A 16718-nucleotide genomic window follows, 5' to 3' on the forward strand; every position below is an offset into this window, starting at 1 on the left:
GACATGGAAAAGGTAGACCTGTTTCAATTGTGAGGCAATCTGAATAAGACAGTCTCCTCAAATAAGCTCAGAAATAGCCCCATGTCCTGGACTCTAATAGCCTATTGGACTCTAGTTCTGATGGTAGAGGCTCCCACATTGCCCTCCTGGTCTCTTTGTTGTACAGCAATCAGTTAAGGAAGCTGCTGTTATCAGTGACTCATGAGCCCTGTGTCAGAGCTCTGTGATCTTCCCTCCCATAAAAGGCTCAGTCCTTGTGTTGCAATCTTTATCATATGTAGCACTTAAGTCCTCCCCTAAGACCTAAAGCCCTTCTTTGAACTTTAGCTTAGTGACCAGAGTCTCTGCTGCTTATCAATCCTGGCCAGCCCTCTTCTCTGGAATCTGGGTTTCATTTTCTATCCCAGCTGGGTTCTGCCATTAGAGAGTGATAGCCAGAATGGCCACCCTCTCCCCTAGGCCTACTGAGTTCCCCACTGCTGGGATCCCCACTTAACTGGAAAGCCCAGCCCCAACTATTTCTAGGTTACAGCTAACTTTCGACAAAGACCAAACTTTAAGTCAGGCTCTTCTGAGCCCTCTTGTTGAGCAGATCTCAACTCGGTTGTCTATCCTATCTTTGGCCTATCCAGCCCAGTTTTAGCAAAAATACTGCTAAGTAGGTTTAGTGAGAGTGTCCCATCCACCCTTGAGCTCTGATCACCCTTGACGTCTGATCGAGTTCCTCATCTTCCATCTTTGATGTGTAAGTCCTTGGCCTGCCTTCACCAAGAATTCTATTAGGTTAGTTTAGCAGAAACCCCTTATCCTTGATGTTTCCTCCTAATAATTTCTATTCACTGACCCCCTTACCCTGCTCCTTGGCTATAAATCATGGCTTGTCCTTGCTGTATTTGGAGTTGAGCTTGATTTCTCTCCTTTATTGCAATAGATTTGACCCCTGTAACAACAGTGTTGAATAAAGTCTTCCTTACCATAGTGTCAGAATACATTTTTTTTTAACATTTGCCATGCCCTTTGGACAATAACAATGGACAGCCCATGGGCCAGCTGCCCTTCTAGGTCTACCTTCCCTCCTTGGTCTACTCCAAGAATCAGAGATCTTATTCCAGGCTCTTGAGCTCCTCCTCCTCACCAGCCTCCAGCTGACGCATGTGCAGCAAAACAGCTCAGATAGAGTTAGTCACCTGAAAATATGGACCTGGAGAATATGGGCCAATTCTATTCTAACCAACTTCACTTAACTCATTGTCAGTCAGATCATCAAAACATATGAATAATTGTAAATGGTTCTGAACATAAATATAATTTTAAAGAGCTTCCTTAAACAAAATACATTTACTCAAGGGATAAAATATCTGTCTTGTGCTCTTTTGAATAAAAAAAAGATAGCGGATGCAGGTCTCTGATGCTCCAATGGTGCCATGAACAAATTCATTGGCCTGTTTTTGGACAAATAATTATTTGAAATTTTACCTCTTGGGTTCCAAGTATTTTTGTTGTTGTTGTTTTAATTTTTTTTTTAATCCTCACCCAAGGATCTTTTTCCATTGAATTTTTAGAGGTGGAAGAGAGAGGGAAAGACAGACAGAAATATTGACGTGAGAGAAACACATGGATTGAGATTGGTTGCCTGCTGCATGAGCCAACCAGGGCCGGTGCTGGGGAGGAGCCTGCAACCGGGGAGAAGCCTGCAACCGAAGTACATGCCCTTGACGGGAATTGAACCCGGGACCCTTTGGTCTGCAGGCTGATCTCTATCCACTGAGCCAAACCGACTAGGGTTTTGTTGTTGTTAATAGAGAGACTTTATTATAAAAAGCCTCCTCACCTACAGCTCTGGTGATTTTTCCTGTTTTATCTCTTTCATTTAGCTTCAAATAAGGTAAGGACTCGATAAAATTCAAAATTTACTGAATTTTGTGTTAATCTCAGGTACAGAATTTTCCTCTTGAATATCTCCCTTCTTTGGGGCTGTTGCTGTTGTGTTTTGAAGGAAATGGCGTGCCAACCATTCATTGGTTCTCATGGCTTTGCAGTGGAGGCAGGGCCTTTCCCTGATTTGGTAGCTTCCCACACTCTTTTGCCTCTGAACTGTTTTTCTTTTAATACCGGCTGATGATGGGTGTTCATTTTCACTCTCCTTCCACGAGGAGGCTCCGGAGTCAGATTCTTCACTGTCATACTCAGTAGTATCACTGTCAGGTTGGGTCTGATTCACCTGGCTGAATTGAGAATGGTGCATAGATCGTCTTCGTTTAAGATAGGCATTTACCAAAGCCACTTCTGAGTCAGTTATAGGAGTAAGCTGGATCTGCTTTGGTTTTTTCATCTTTTGTGGAGAGTCCCAGGCACCATCTTCGTTTTGCCACTTACGGGAAGTATCTTTGCTTGCTAACAATCAATGAAACAAATCAACAAGTTAGGCACATTGTTGGTTACCATACCTTCACATTACCTAAGAGCCTATAACATGTGTGGGCTCACTCTTAGTTGCCATTTGCCAAGCCACCACTTTTCTCCACTTACTTGCAAGTGTTGGCAGCTGACGGCATTTTCCAGTACCATACCAGATCTTCCAAATACCGGAAGGTCAAATAGATGCTTGACATATGACTTTTGAAGTTTCATGAGCCCTGATCTAAGACCAAGGGGAAAATCTCTAAACTCTTCCAGAGAAGGACCCTTTTCTCCTTTGAAGTCTTAAAGATTCACGTGTTTATATGAATGTGATTTGGGTAGCAGGAAACTAAAAAGAATCTTTTCTTTATACAGTGGTGTACTGGAATTGGCTGGTCAATAGCTTAGTTAAGCTTTCAGAAATTTTGAGAGATAGTTGTTAAACACAGACATTAGTAAAAAATTAAACTATCAACATTTACATCAATTTATTACAAATAAACATAATGCTCAAAACATCACTTCCTAATTATTTTATTACATTTTATTATGATGTATGCTCTTGAAGCTACTTGTCTGTTGTTGGGTGTTGGAAATACCACATAATGATGTGCTACTGTGCATCTCCTGCCCAGCTCCATGTTCAGTGACATGTTAGTGACTTGAAATCAGTTTGGGAAGGATAAAAATCAACAAGAGCCAAAAGTCAGGCATTGTTTTATGGTTTTGTTGACTGTCTAGGTTTAAAGTGATGGAGAACATGGTACTAACCTAGATTTACATTTAAAAGTATCATGCCTATAGCCATTACATTGAGAATAGCACCTCCAAAAACTAAGGAAATATTCTTCCAGAATATTCTAAAGCTATAATCCAATTTGCCAAGAAGTCACTCACATCATTGACAACCAAGTTAAGTTCCAACATACATCTTGTTTCTTTCATATTACTCTTTAGGGAAAGTAACATTCATAATGGAACTACACTTGTTGATCAATTGCAGACATAAGTTGGCTAAGGATGCAAGAGTCTGGTAAAAATCAAGGAGAGTATTTTGTGAGAATCAGTGGTCTATATGGAATTTACCATAAAGAGTATTATATATTTTACTAGAGGCCCGATGCATGAAATTCATGCATGGGGGGGGGGGGGTCCCCTCAGCCCAGCCTGCGCCCTCTCTTGCAATCTGGGACCCCTCGCTCCTAACCGCCCTCCTGCTCGCTCCTTACCACTTGGCTCACTGCTCCTTAGCACTGCCATGGAGGCAGGAGAGGCTCCCGCCACCGCAGCTGTGCTCGCCAGCCATGAGCCTAACTTCTGGCTGAGCAGTGCTCCCCTTGTGGGAGCACACTGACCACCAGGGGGCAGCTCCTGCATTGAGTGTCTGTCCCTTGGTGGTCAGTGTGCGTAATAGCGACCAGTCATTCTGGCCATCTGGTCGTTCCACCCTAATGGTCGCTGGGCTTTTATTATATAGATTATTTGTAAATTATGTTATATACATCCTTTATATCAGTAATTTTTTAATATATATTTTATTGATTTTTTACAGAGAGGAAGGGAGAGGGATAGAGAGTCAGAAACATCGATGAGAGAGAAACATCAATTGGCTGCCTCCTGCACACCCCCCACTGGGGATGTGCCCGCAACCAAGGTACATGCCCTTGACCAGAATCGAACCTGGGACCTTTCAGTCCGCAGGCCGACGCTCTATCCACTGAGCCAAACCAGTCAGGGCTATATCAGTAATTTTTAAAAAATGTATACACACATCCTTGGAGAGTCAATTGTTAAACATTTTCCAGCACACAACTGCTTATGGGTTATTGAAAAAGATGTTATTTACAGCTCATAATCCTGTAGTAACTCTAATCGTAAGTGTGTGTAAAAAGGAAGCTGTGTGAAGGGAGAATGCTGAGGAATGAAAAGAACTTGAGCTTTACCTACCAGTAATTCATAGCCCCTACTAAATTAAAGCAGCTAAATTATCCTGCACTAAAGCAAGGAGCTTGTCCAATAAGCTGCCACAGGTCTTGGGGAGGCCCTATAACACGCTTGGCTGTTCACCTCTGTTGCTTGCTTTCTACACTCGCAACATAGTTCTCTCATCAAAGTCCAATACTAAATATGCACCAGCTCTCACCTTTACTTACTGAAGTGCTTGTCCCACTATCTTCATCCTTTTTCTTCTCAGACATCTGTTTCAGAAATATAGATTAGTGATGGTGATCTTACATCATACACACCCTCAGATCATTCACACCCTCATAGTCCCAACTAATATGTACAGATGCAAAAGTTGGACAGTAAAGAAAGCTGATAGGGAAAAAATGGACTCATCTGGAATGTGGTGTGGAAGGAAAACTCTATGGATACCCTGGACCACCAGAAAGATGAACAAGTGGGTCCTAGAGCAAGTTTAACCTGAAACATTTCTGGAGGCAAAAATAACAAAAGTGAAGCTTTCCTATTTTGGGCACATCATAAGAAGGCAGAGAAAACAGAAGATAGCGGATTCTTCACTAGAAAGGCCAAATACGAGATGAATCGACTTCCCCAAAGAAGCCATAGGCATGAGTCTACAGCAGTGGAGCAGGGTTGCTGAGGACAGGACATTGTGGACACCACTCATTCATAGTGTCACCAGGAGTTGGAGTCACTCAATGGCACACACAATAGTCATCATAGTTGGTTGCTTTTCAGTTTCACTTCTGCTGCCCATTAGGAAGACCATACTTTGATAGCAGAATCTACCAAAATGTTTGAACCAAGCAAAAGGAACAAAGACTTGAGGGAAAATAATAATGATAAGGGGCTATAGGTTATAAAGTTTTTCTGTATTCATATGAGAGAGAAATAGCATTTAAAAAGAGATTTTGATAGTACTATGATTAGTGTTTTAAATTGTTTAAAAAAAAATTTTTTTAAGTCTCACTCGAGGACATTTTTTCCATTGATTTTTTTGATAGAGTGGAAGGGAGAGAAAGGAGGGGGAGGGGGGGGGAGAAACATCCATGTGAGAGAGACACATTGACCAAGGTACGTGCCCTTGACCGGGAATCAAACCCGAGGCCCTTAAGTCCGCAAGCTGATGCTCTAACACTGAGCAAAACCAGCTAGGACTTTAAATTACTTTTTAAAGGGCATTTTATCAAGTCACATTATCAATAATTCTTTCAGATCTTTACCTCAATTCATAGACTTAGTATCTCCTAAATCCTTCAGAAACTTTCCTTCAAAATGCAACCAAAACATATATTATCTGTGAATATGGCAACCAGAATAAATAGATTTCTCTGAATAGTTCCAATTTCAAATATTCTGCCTAATACAACATAAATGTATTTGTCCCATTTATCAGATCAGTCTCCTACTTTTTCATGCTGAAGATGGTTTTGTCAAATAATCCTATATAATAAGAGAGGAATATGCTAATTAGCCATTACACTCTGAGGCATAATGACCAAGTGCATCACGACCAGATCACAGATCAGCAGGAGGGTGGGCCAGCCAGGTACGAGGTACAAGCAAGCTGCAGGAGAGCTACAGGAGGGGGCAGGGCAGCAAACTATGGGGAGGAGGGGGGGAGGGGTGGGGGAGGGGGGAGCTACAGGAGGGTGGCAGCACCTACTGGCGCAAGGATTCATGGGCATGGCTACTGGTACAAATATAAAGCTCCTCCTCCTTCAGAATATATCAAAAATTTTAGGAATACTCGTAACACTTTTGACACATAATTCTTCTGGGAACTTTTCACCAGGAAATAACCCCCCAAAGAGAAAAAGTTTTGTGTACAGAAATATTCATCACAGCGTAATTCGGATAATATAAAATACAAAATTCAAAAATAGACATGGTTAATTAAATGCAGTATAATTATACAATCATATAATATATAGTTGTGGAGATGATTATGGTAAAAGTATGTTATAATATGAAGAAATAAATGTTATAATATTAAGTTAAAAATCAAGATGCAGCCGAAACCGGTTTGGCTCAGTGGATAGAGCGTCGGCCTGCGGACTGAAAGGTCCCAGGTTCGATTCCGGTCAAGGGCATGTACCTGGGTTGCGGGCTCATCCCCAGTGGGAGATGTGCAGGAGGCAGCTGATCGATGTTTCTCTCCCATCGATGTTTCTAACTATCTATCTCTCTCCCTTCCTCTCTGTAAAAAATCAATAAAATATAAAAAAAAAATCAAGATGCAAAGTTGTATATACAGTATGATCACAAGTTAGCTAAAATTATGAAAAGAAAAAAGACTTTAAAGGATTCCAGGAGTGTTAGCAATGGCTAACTTTAAGTGGTAAAGTAATTTTTCCCCTCTAATTTTTCAAATTGTCTAAATACAGAAAAAAATGAATTTATGTAAAATCAAACACTCTTTGGGTTGAAAAGTGCCATACTTGGGTATTCATAATTGCAATCTAAGATCTTTGGCCCATTCCTTTCTCTTTTTTAAAATATATTTTTATTTATTTCAGAGAGGAAGGGAGAGGAAGAGATAGAAACATCAATGATGAGAGAGAATCATTGATCAGCTGTCCAAACAAACACTAAACAAATATATAAGCTAAACGCAGCATATATAGTCTCTGAAAGCAAAAGGTAAATGCATCTTAAAAAGTGGCAAATCCAGCCCTTGCCAGTGTGGCTCAGTTGGTTTCCCGGTCAAGGCACATACCAGGTTGTGGGTTTGATCCCCAGTCAGGGCATGTATAGTAGGCAACCAAACAGTGTTTCTCATATTCTCATTCTCTCTCATTCTCTCTCTCTCTCTCTCTCTCTCTCTCTCTCTCTCTCTCTCTCTCCCCTCCCCCCAACTAAAAATAATTTCTTAAAAAGTGGCAAATCCAGAGGAAATCAGTGTGCTTCATGTTTGAGGATAATTACCACCACACTTCCATCACACTTTTACCATTACTTCAAGGTTTGTAAATAAAGGCTTATAGTTTAGCAGAGAAAATGAAGTTCAAAGGGAAGGAAAAATTCCATCCTCCTTGACTAGTCCTCATATGATTCTCAGATTTCAAATCTGGGACCCTTTAGAAGAAGCAGTTCAGCTGAACAAAATAAAAGATGAAACTTCTAAGATAATTAAGGTTTTAATTAGCACTGAATAAATTAATTCAACATTTCAACTATGCTTTGAAGCAAACAAATGGTATGGCAGGAAACTTGGGTTTACTGCTCCCAAGTTTGTGTGAGATTGGACAAGTCACTTAATTTCTTTGGGCCTTATCAATTTTAAAAAGGATAGATAACTGATATCTAACTTGCTTACAAACAGGAGACTGGACCCTATGCCAGTGGTAGGCAAACCGTGGCTCGAGAGCCACATCGGCTCTTTGGCCCCTTGAGTGTGGCTCTTCCACAAAATACCACATGCTGGCGCCCACGTACAGTGCGATTGAAACTTCGTGGCCCATGCACAGAAGTCGGTTTTCGGAAAGGAGATAGAGGGACGAAACAAGTATACAAGACGAGTGTGGATGGGGGAGTTGGAAGGGGTCGACCTCAGCAAATGTACCTCAATCAGATTGAGGATGTTTTTTAGCAAAGGCCAGCTTAGGAGTACAATGTACCTACCTACACAGTTTAAGTTTAAAAAATTTGGCTCTCAAAAGAAATTTCAATCCTTGTACTGTTGATATTTGGCTCTGTTGATTAATGAGTTTGCCGACCACTTGCCTATGCAACCTTGAGGTCGTAGAAGCTTGGGTCACTATGACTATGACAGAAGCAAGGGAGTAGAAGAACACAGCTTAGGTCTCTTAAGTGGTCTTCATGATGAAATTGCCAGGAATCAATTTCAATTTTTTGTTAATTTTCTAAACTAGCTTTTCTTGCCAGACCAGACAAATTCAATATACTTAGCTAGGGAGTCTAAGATACGTATGAGCTATCGCTTCTAAATCTCCTTTTGTCAAAGTATCTACCTTATGAAGCATTTAAACTTTAGATCAGGGGTCCTCAAACTACGGCCCACGGGCCACATGCAAATACAAATATTGTATTTGTTCCCGTTTTGTTTTTTTACTTCAAAATAAGATATGTGCAGTGTGCACAGGAATTTGTTCATAGTTTTTTTTTAAACTATAGTCCGGCCCTCCAACGGTCTGAGGGACAGTGAACTGGCCCCCTGTTTAAAAAGTTTGAGGACCCCTGCTTTAGATGAAACTTCTTAAGGGGGAAGACATGACGAGGGAAAGAGTCTTTGATTATTATAATGGAATCCAGCTGGCATAGACATAACAAACCTCCTCCTCTCCATCTAGAGCTGATATAGCACTCAGTCTAGCTGACCACCGACAGCCCAGGGTTCTGGCTGCAATGCTAAATGATGGTGGTTTGATTAATCGTCAACCTGGTATTAATGGCCAGCAAGGATCCCATGTCAGCGACTTACAAGAGCTTGGTCACAGTCATTATATATTGGAACAAAACAGTCCTGATAAACTGAGCTACCTCATTCCTAAGAGGATGGTATTTTTTTTCTGCTAGGAGGTGGTCTAGAGTAGCGACTTTAGTTCTGTTTAGTTTCATTTAGTTCTGTAGCTTATTCTATTCTGAGAGTATGTTGCCCCATTCTAAAATCCCCAAAATATTACAACACATATCCAATAAATAAAACGACTTTTTTATTTGTAATTAAAATTACCTGGCTACACAAGGAATTTCAAGGTCATTAACCGGTAGGGAAGTTTATCCCAGCATTACACAGCATATTAACAAAGTACAAACCACCTCAGTATCTCAAAATTGCAGATTTGTTATGGTGCAACCACAGACAAAACAAAAGTACGCAGTCACTAAGAATTCTGCTGTGTGAATATAATTTGGAGAAGTGTTACAATATCAAGTTTTAAAAAGCAGGATATGAAACTATACACTATAACATAAATGCCAACCATGTAAGATCAAAGATAGAGAAATGGAGAAATATATATTGTTATAGAGAAAAAGAAAAACTAGAACATACTACAAAATGTTAACAGTGGTTATCTCTAAGAAATAGGATTACAGTAGTTTAAATTTTCTTCTTCATCCTTTTCTATATTCTTGGATTCTCTAGAACAGCGGTTCTCAACCTGTGGGTCACGACCCCTTTGGGGGTCGAATGACCCTTTCACAGGGGTCGCCTAAGACCATCGGAAAACACATATATAATTACATATTGTTTTTGTGATTAATCACTATGCTTTAATTATGTTCAATTTGTAACAATGAAATGGGGGGGTCACCACAACATGAGGAACTGTATTAAAGGGTCGCGGCATTAGGAAGGTTGAGAACCACTGCTCTACAATAAGATCGTCTTGTTTTTAAAACTAGAAAACAAACTTTAAAAAAGTAGTTTCATCAAAGTAAAGTGAATTTTATTTTAATGAAAAAAAAACACCTAGTGTACAGTAAACATATTATTTAAAATAAAAAGAATATCCTACCCAGAAAGGAACTCGAGAGAAGAACATCAAGACCAATATAATGACAAAATACCAGAAGAGTAAGGTCCCTACTGCCCCGCAGGAGTCATCCTGCCAGCACTCATGATCCTGACTTGGAATGCTGAAAGTTAGCGGTCTGGGGGGAGGATCCACCGCCCAAAATAAGGAAAGAAGTTCTCCCATGAGGGCTTCTTGCTTCAAAAGTAAAACATGCTCAAAGGGATGACAGTGGCTGGGAAGTACTTCACTCCACATGTATGACAACTTCCTTGACAACCTATTATGACATACACTTCAGCAACTGTGACAGGAACTGACAAACCTTTCTTAGATTCCTAAATTTTTGGAGATTTACTTAAATTACTTTTATGAAAGTTTATGGTCTTTCCTCATAACTTAATATAGTGTGTTCTGCCTTATGTCCCCCTATCCCTGAAATTTGTATATATAATAGACCCTTAAGCAACATTGGTTTGAATCACATGGGTCCACTTATTAGGATTTTTCTTTCAATAAATACCTGTTATGTTTTGATCTGAATTTGGGAGCCCAAGGATGCAGAAAACTGTATGCATTGATCTATGCCATTTTCTATAGGGGATTTGAGCATTCTTGGATTTCGGTTTGGGGCCCAAACCCCTGCAAATACTGAGGGTAGTTAAGTTTTAGGGGAGTCAAAAGTTATACTTGGATTTTCTACTGTGAGGAGGTTGGTGCCCCTATCCCCCATTTTGTTCAATGGTCAATACTGTATTTTCTTTTTTAAATTGAATTTAGAGAGAGAGAGAGAGAGAGAGAGAAGGAGAGGGAGAGAGAGAGAGCCTCCTGCACACCCCCTACTAGGGATGGAGCCCCAAACCCAGGCATGTGCCCTGACCCAGAATCAAACTGGCCATCTCTTGGTGCATGGGACAACACTCAGCCAACGAGCCACAATGGCCAGGGCTGTACTATATTTTCTTTACATACAGTACTTTAATGTCTTTAAGTCTTAGTCTCTGAAGTACTCATTTTATTCAGTCTCTTATGATTGTAAATTAACATACACATTCTAATGCGTAATAGACTGAACTGTGTTCCCCAAAATTCAAATGTTGAAGCTGTAATCTTCAATTTGTCTATAATTAGTGACGGTGCTTTTAAACAGGTAATTAAGTTTAAATGAGGTCATAAGGGTGGGGCTCTAATCCAATATGACCGGTGACCTTATTAGAAGAGGGAGAGACAGTAAGGCTGTTCAAGCACAGAAAAAAAAAAGAAGAAAAAAAAAAAGGCCAGAGAGAAGGTGTTCATCTGTAAACCAAAGGAGACAAGCCTTAGGAGAAACCAATTCTGCTGGAATCTTGATCTTAGACTTTCAACCTCCAAAACTGAAAAAAATTCTTTTGTGTAAGCCACCTAGTCTGTAGTGTTTTGTTAAGGCAACCCTAGCAAACTAATGTGTAATGCCAAGTAGCAGTAGTGTTCCTTATTAAGCCTTGAATAAATGCACAGTAATTTATAGATTGCATTAAAAGGGAAATTATCCGTGTGTCTGTTGTGAATGACATCAAATGTATACAATTTCTTCTTAGGTAAGAGCCAGACATGGGATAAGGAGGAACCTGGTATTCTTAATTTGACTGTACATAGAACCCTTTCACTTTGAACAATTTTCAAGTTAGTTCATCTCTCAATCTAAAACTAGAGCAAAACACCATTGCTATTAAGACGATATGAAAATTATAAAAATCCCACTCTAAAAAAAAAATCTCTCAGATCTGTAAAACCACAGCATGCCTTCATTTTCTCAATATGCAATACCACAAGGAAACGTCATTTTCTTCTATTGGACTTTAGGAACATTTTAAGAAAAATTTTGGTCTTTGGGACTTGCATGATGTAACAATCACTAGCTTGCGATATGGGGTGTTTTTATTAGGGGCACACTTCTCTGCATCCTCAAGGGCACGTCCTCAGGCCCTGCCCATTCTGATGGTTGCCTGCCTGAGGCCTGCTGCTTCCTCCAGGCAGGTAGTGGGGAGCCGCACCTGGGCCCAGGTGCCTCCCAATGCACCTGCCCTCCTTCCCCCAGCAGAGCTCCCGGAGGCAGTCATCAGAGCGCTTTTATTTACACCCCTGCATGGTTCGGCGACACACTGCAGGCGTTTGTATTTGTTCAATAAAACCAAACTGAACTCTATGATGAACTTTTCCCCGGGATTACAAGTTCTTCCAAAGAAAATGCAGGAAATGTAAATTTTTTTTAAAAAAACCTCAAAACCACTAACAACTTTAACAAAACACATTTGAGTTTTTCTTGTTACTGCTGCACCTTCATTACACGGATATTTAAGAATTAACATGGGGTCGGAACATTTTTTTTTGAACACAGTTGTGAGAAATGCTTTGTCATTGCTGATGGTGTCTGGACACATCACAACGTACTCTAACCGACCAATTAGCCACTCTACTGAATAAAATGTCTTAAAATGTGAGTCCATAAGTGCCCTAAAGAAGCTATAATTATATTAATACACAGAAATTTACTTTCTTATAGTTATCAATGAGGACTCGGAACCTGGTCTGAATCCTTGCTGCTCAGTTTTCTCCCCGCACCTGAGCGCCAGCCACAAATCCGAGAGTGTTTCCCTGGTAACGCATTCAGTCCCCGTCTCTCCCCGCCCCGCCCCTTCTCTTCTCGCGGGAAGAGAGAACCCGTTCTTCCGTTAACGTAGACCTGTAAGCAGGTCTCTTTTGCCTGACCGTTGGCTCACCGTTGGCTCCGCGCATGTGCAGTAAGCGGCTTCCGGCCAGAGATCATGGTGCGTTTTCGGGGTCATTTTTTGTGCTTCCTGGACGCAAATCCACGCGGGCCAATCCACGCGGGCCGTGGGAATTCAGGGCCCGCGCATCTGCCGCGGGCTTAGCCAAAGCGGGGGGTGTGGCCCCCTTAGAGGAACGGAGGAAAGGCGATAGGGTTGCCGAAGTTCGGACTGGGAGAGCCGGGAGGGAAGCCGGTTGGCCTGGGGAGTTGGGACTCCGGCCGGGTGGCGGGAAGGGCACTGCTCTGTGCGCAGGGATGCGACTCCATGTAACTGGAACAAATCTTACACTTGTCCGCAACAGATGAGGTCCAGCAAAACAAAGAAAATGCAAATCCCAGTGTAGACCAAGGCCGAATGCATACTCCTCCCCACGCGCCCTCAGCTCCCTCACATGAACACTGGCCCCTCTAAGAGTTACAAACAAAACTGAGATCCCTGGCGGGAATCCGCCTGAGTGCAGAGTGAAGAGCATGGGCAGCGAATGGCCGCTGCGGAAGGCTTTATTTAGGATGCTTTTAAAGCCTTACCGCGCAAAGGGGGTAGTGTCTCCCGAAACTTTGTATTGGAGTCTCCTAAATTAGCCCTTGGGCTAGTCCTTGTGACATATTTAAAAAACACGCTATAGAGCGATTGCAGACATGACCACCAACACATAAATTACGAGCTAAGACATTTTTATCTGTTGAAGCATGAAGCTGTTTTCTTAAGTGACCAGCCACTTCTTTGTTGATGACAGTACAGCGCTGATGAGGTTATAATTCAGGGTTCCCTTTTCGTATCCGGATACTAAACTGTAAAACATGTTGGAAAGACATTTTAAAGATGAGGGAAAGTACGTGCAACTTTTACTTGCTGTTATGAAGGACACGAGTGTGATTTCTTAAACGGAGTCGTTTCTTTTTGATTAATTCTGGTGCTTTTTTGTTTTTGAATAGATGCAAGGGGAGTCTAACCCCAGTGCTTCCCTTATCGACAGAACCATCAAGATGAGAAAAGAAACAGAAGCTAGGAAAGTGGTTTTAGCCTGGGGACTCCTAAATGTGTCTATGGCTGGAATGATATATACTGAAATGTAAGTTAATCAGGAAAAAAAAATTTTCTTTTAAGAGGCCAATGGTTGGCTCCACAGGGTTTTTTTTGTGTTTGTTTTTATTTTGGTGTGTTTTGTATTTTAAAGACATTGAAAAACCTTTCTAATTTTTTCAGGACTGGAAAATTGATTAGTTCATATTATAATGTGACATACTGGCCTCTCTGGTATATTGGTAAGTCATTAATTTTCACTGTGATTTAGAGTTACTGTCAATGAAAAACTGCACTCGAGTTTACCTCAGCTTAGTATCCATGCCTTCATCCAACAAATATTTGAGTGCCTACAATGTTCCAAAAACTGAATGCAGCAGGGAGGGAACAAAGTCCCTGCCCTCATGGAAGGGACATTCCAGGAGAGGAGACAATCGCATTAAACAATACAATTCTAGAGAATAATGAGGTCTGTGAAGAAAAATAGTTTGGGGTAGTGAGATCTGTATTTGTTACTCTCCCTGAAATGCCTTCCCCACTTCTCTAATTTTTCACCTTTCAAAACCAATCAGATTTCTACAACATTGATGCCTTCCTCAGTCTCCTCGTTTCTTCATCTCCCTGTGCTCTTCAGTCGTCTTTGGGTATAGAGTCCTGTGGTCATTAAAGGAAATTCCATCGTCTAATGAACACATTAGTCTAAAGTCTGTGATAGAGGTAGTGTGGAAAATGGAAGAGCAAGAGTTTTGGAATCTCCATACCTGAGTTAGAATCAACAATTAGCTGTGTGCTCTTGCAAAATCACTTTATTTCTCTACAACTGTTGGTTGATCTTTAAAGTAAAGATGAAAATGTTTATTGTACTAGTTTTAAGGATTAGTGATACTATTTTGGAACTTAGTAGTAAGTACCCTACACATAATAGACATTAAGTGTTAACTGATAGGAAAAAGTTTTCAATTTTGTTAATTGGCTAAAGTGTAAAGAGTTCTGTTTCCCCTTGTTTTCAATTTTGTTAAGTTGCTAAAGTATAAAGAGTTCTGTTTCCCCTTTTAAATGTTTCACACACACACCCTTTTAAAAAAAAAATAAATGAATTGTTGTTTTCTTACAGAGCTTGCCCTTGCATCTCTCTTCAGCCTAAATGCTTTGTTTGACTTTTGGAGATATTTCAAATATACTGTGGCACCAACAAGTCTGGTTGTTAGCCCTGGACAGCAAACACTTTTAGGGTTAAAAACAGCTGGTAAGTGTTTGCATCTTTTGCAAAGATGGGGGAAAGGTTGGCAATAACTCTTTCTCAGTTTAATTTTCCCTTTTTCTAGACTCAGCTGGAAGGGGCTTAGGCCATCTGGTTCAACTATATTAAGCAGGTCTATAATAAATTGTCTTAAGACCAGTGACTATTATTCCTGTTTGTATAGATTAAATGAAATTAGCAATCAATAGCCTCCTGAAAGTTTGTTCTGTTTAATTATAATTAAAATTAAATTACTAATGCTTGCTGCATTGAAGCTAATTTCTTATTTTGAACTCTGGAAATGGTAAACAACTAATTTGTGTCTTTTGGTAATAATACTTTATGTAATTTAACAACCAAGTTCTCTTTTACTTTCCTTTTTGTTTTGTTTTTTTGTTTTTTGAAGAAAAAGATTCAGTTCATTAAATCTGTTTTCATAGAAATGTTATTTATATACACACACATTTTATTTATTTGCCATTTATTTATGTTTCTTCTAGTTGTACAGACTACTCCTCCACATGACCTGGCAGCCACCCAAATTCCTCCCTCTCCACCTTCTTCAATTCAGGGTCAGAGTGTGTTGAGTTACAGCCCATCTCGTTCACCCAGTACCAGCCCCAAGTTCACCACCAGCTGTATAACTGGATACAGCCCTCAGCTACAAGGGCTGTCGTCAGGGGGCAGTGGTTCTTATAGCCCAGGAATGACCTACTCACCCATCAGTGGTTATAATAAGGTAAGGACTCTTTTCTTTTGGCCAGTCAAGTTATTTCAGAATTTGGAGGTACCTATACAATCTATTGAGTTGAAATTCCTCATTTCATCAATGAAGAAATGGAGGAACAGTGGGTAATGGAGTTGCCCAAATTGCCCATTTAAGAGCCAATAATAGACCCAGATTTTAGTTAGAAGTTTTTGTTTTTAAAAAAATATATATTGTTATTGACTTTTAGGGAGAGGGGGAGGGCAAGGGAGAGAGAAGAGAGAAACACCAATGTGCGAGCATATCAATTGAGCCCGAAACCTGGCATGAGCCCTGACCAGGAATCAAACCACTAACATTTTGGTGCATGGGAGGACACTCCAACCAACTGAGCCACCCAGTCAGGGCTATAAAGGATATTATAGGAAAATGTTTGGTTAAATTTAAATAAAACAGGGACATAAAAATAAAAATGGATAGTATTGTCATTTATGTGAAAAAAATACATTGACATAGCCATATACATGTAAAGATTTGAAAGTACATAAAATGTGAAAAGGGATTATATTATCTCTGGGTGGCAAAGTTCTAAGTGTGACTTTTTTTCATACTTTTTAGTTGTGTTAAAACATGCATATATTACTTTTAAAAAATTGGCTTTATATTTAGAGCAGTTTTAGGTTCCTAGAAAAATTGAGTGAAAGGTGCAGAGATTTCCCATATGCCCCCTGCACACAGGCACAGCCTTCCCAACTGTCAACATCAGGCGCAAGAGTGGTACAGTTGTTAGAACTGACACTGACACATCATTCTCACCCAGAGTCCATGGCTCACATTAGGGTCCACTCTTGATGGTACACATTCTGTGGGTTTGGTCAAATATACAAGGATGTGTATCCACCATTATGGTATACAAAGTATTTCTACTGCCTTAAAAATCCTCATGCTGCCCTAACCGGTTTGGCTCAGTGGATAGAGCGTTGGCCTGCGGACTGAAGGGTCCCAGGTTTGATTCCCGTCAAGGGCATGTACCTTGGTTTCGGGCACATCCCCAGTAGGGAGTGTGCAGGAGGCAGCTGAATCCATGTTTCTCT

At 40.5% G+C, this 16718-nt stretch overlaps 2 protein-coding genes across 2 annotated transcripts in view; one reads left to right on the forward strand and one right to left on the reverse strand.

Moving 5' to 3' along the window:
* Window positions 1-1903: 1903 nt before the first annotated feature.
* SSMEM1 (serine rich single-pass membrane protein 1) lies at window positions 1904-10031 on the reverse strand. Its single transcript, XM_006088356.3, has 3 exons — window positions 9849-10031; window positions 4544-4598; window positions 1904-2394 (listed from the first exon to the last, which is right to left on the reverse strand). The coding sequence occupies exons 1-3, from the start codon at window positions 10029-10031 to the stop codon at window positions 1904-1906; spliced, it is 729 nt and encodes a 242-aa protein (XP_006088418.1).
* A 2599-nt stretch (window positions 10032-12630) lies between these two features.
* Window positions 12631-16718, forward strand: part of TMEM209 (transmembrane protein 209) — a 29910-nt gene continuing 25822 nt past the window's right edge. Inside the window, exons 1-5 of the mRNA XM_006088357.3 lie at window positions 12631-12652; window positions 13591-13727; window positions 13862-13920; window positions 14793-14924; window positions 15419-15657. Coding sequence (XP_006088419.2) covers window positions 12650-12652; window positions 13591-13727; window positions 13862-13920; window positions 14793-14924; window positions 15419-15657 — 570 coding nt within the window. The 5' untranslated portion in view covers window positions 12631-12649. The remainder of the gene's footprint in view (window positions 12653-13590; window positions 13728-13861; window positions 13921-14792; window positions 14925-15418; window positions 15658-16718) is intronic.

Source organism: Myotis lucifugus, unplaced genomic scaffold, assembly GCF_000147115.1.
Source record: "Myotis lucifugus unplaced genomic scaffold, Myoluc2.0 scaffold_46, whole genome shotgun sequence".
Classification (NCBI taxonomy): domain Eukaryota; kingdom Metazoa; phylum Chordata; class Mammalia; order Chiroptera; family Vespertilionidae; genus Myotis; species Myotis lucifugus.

Excerpts from the sequence above, each read along its gene's own strand:
- SSMEM1 (XM_006088356.3), bottom strand. The coding sequence starts at position 10,031 with ATGGGAGAACTTCTTTCCTTATTTTGGGCGGTGGATCCTCCCCCCAGA. Across the intron at positions 4,599-9,848 it reads TCTCTCGAGTTCCTTTCTGG|ATGTCTGAGAAGAAAAAGGA; the intron begins GTAGGATATTCT and ends TTTCTGAAACAG. Across the intron at positions 2,395-4,543 it reads AAGCACTTCAGTAAGTAAAG|CAAGCAAAGATACTTCCCGT; the intron begins GTGAGAGCTGGT and ends ATTGATTGTTAG.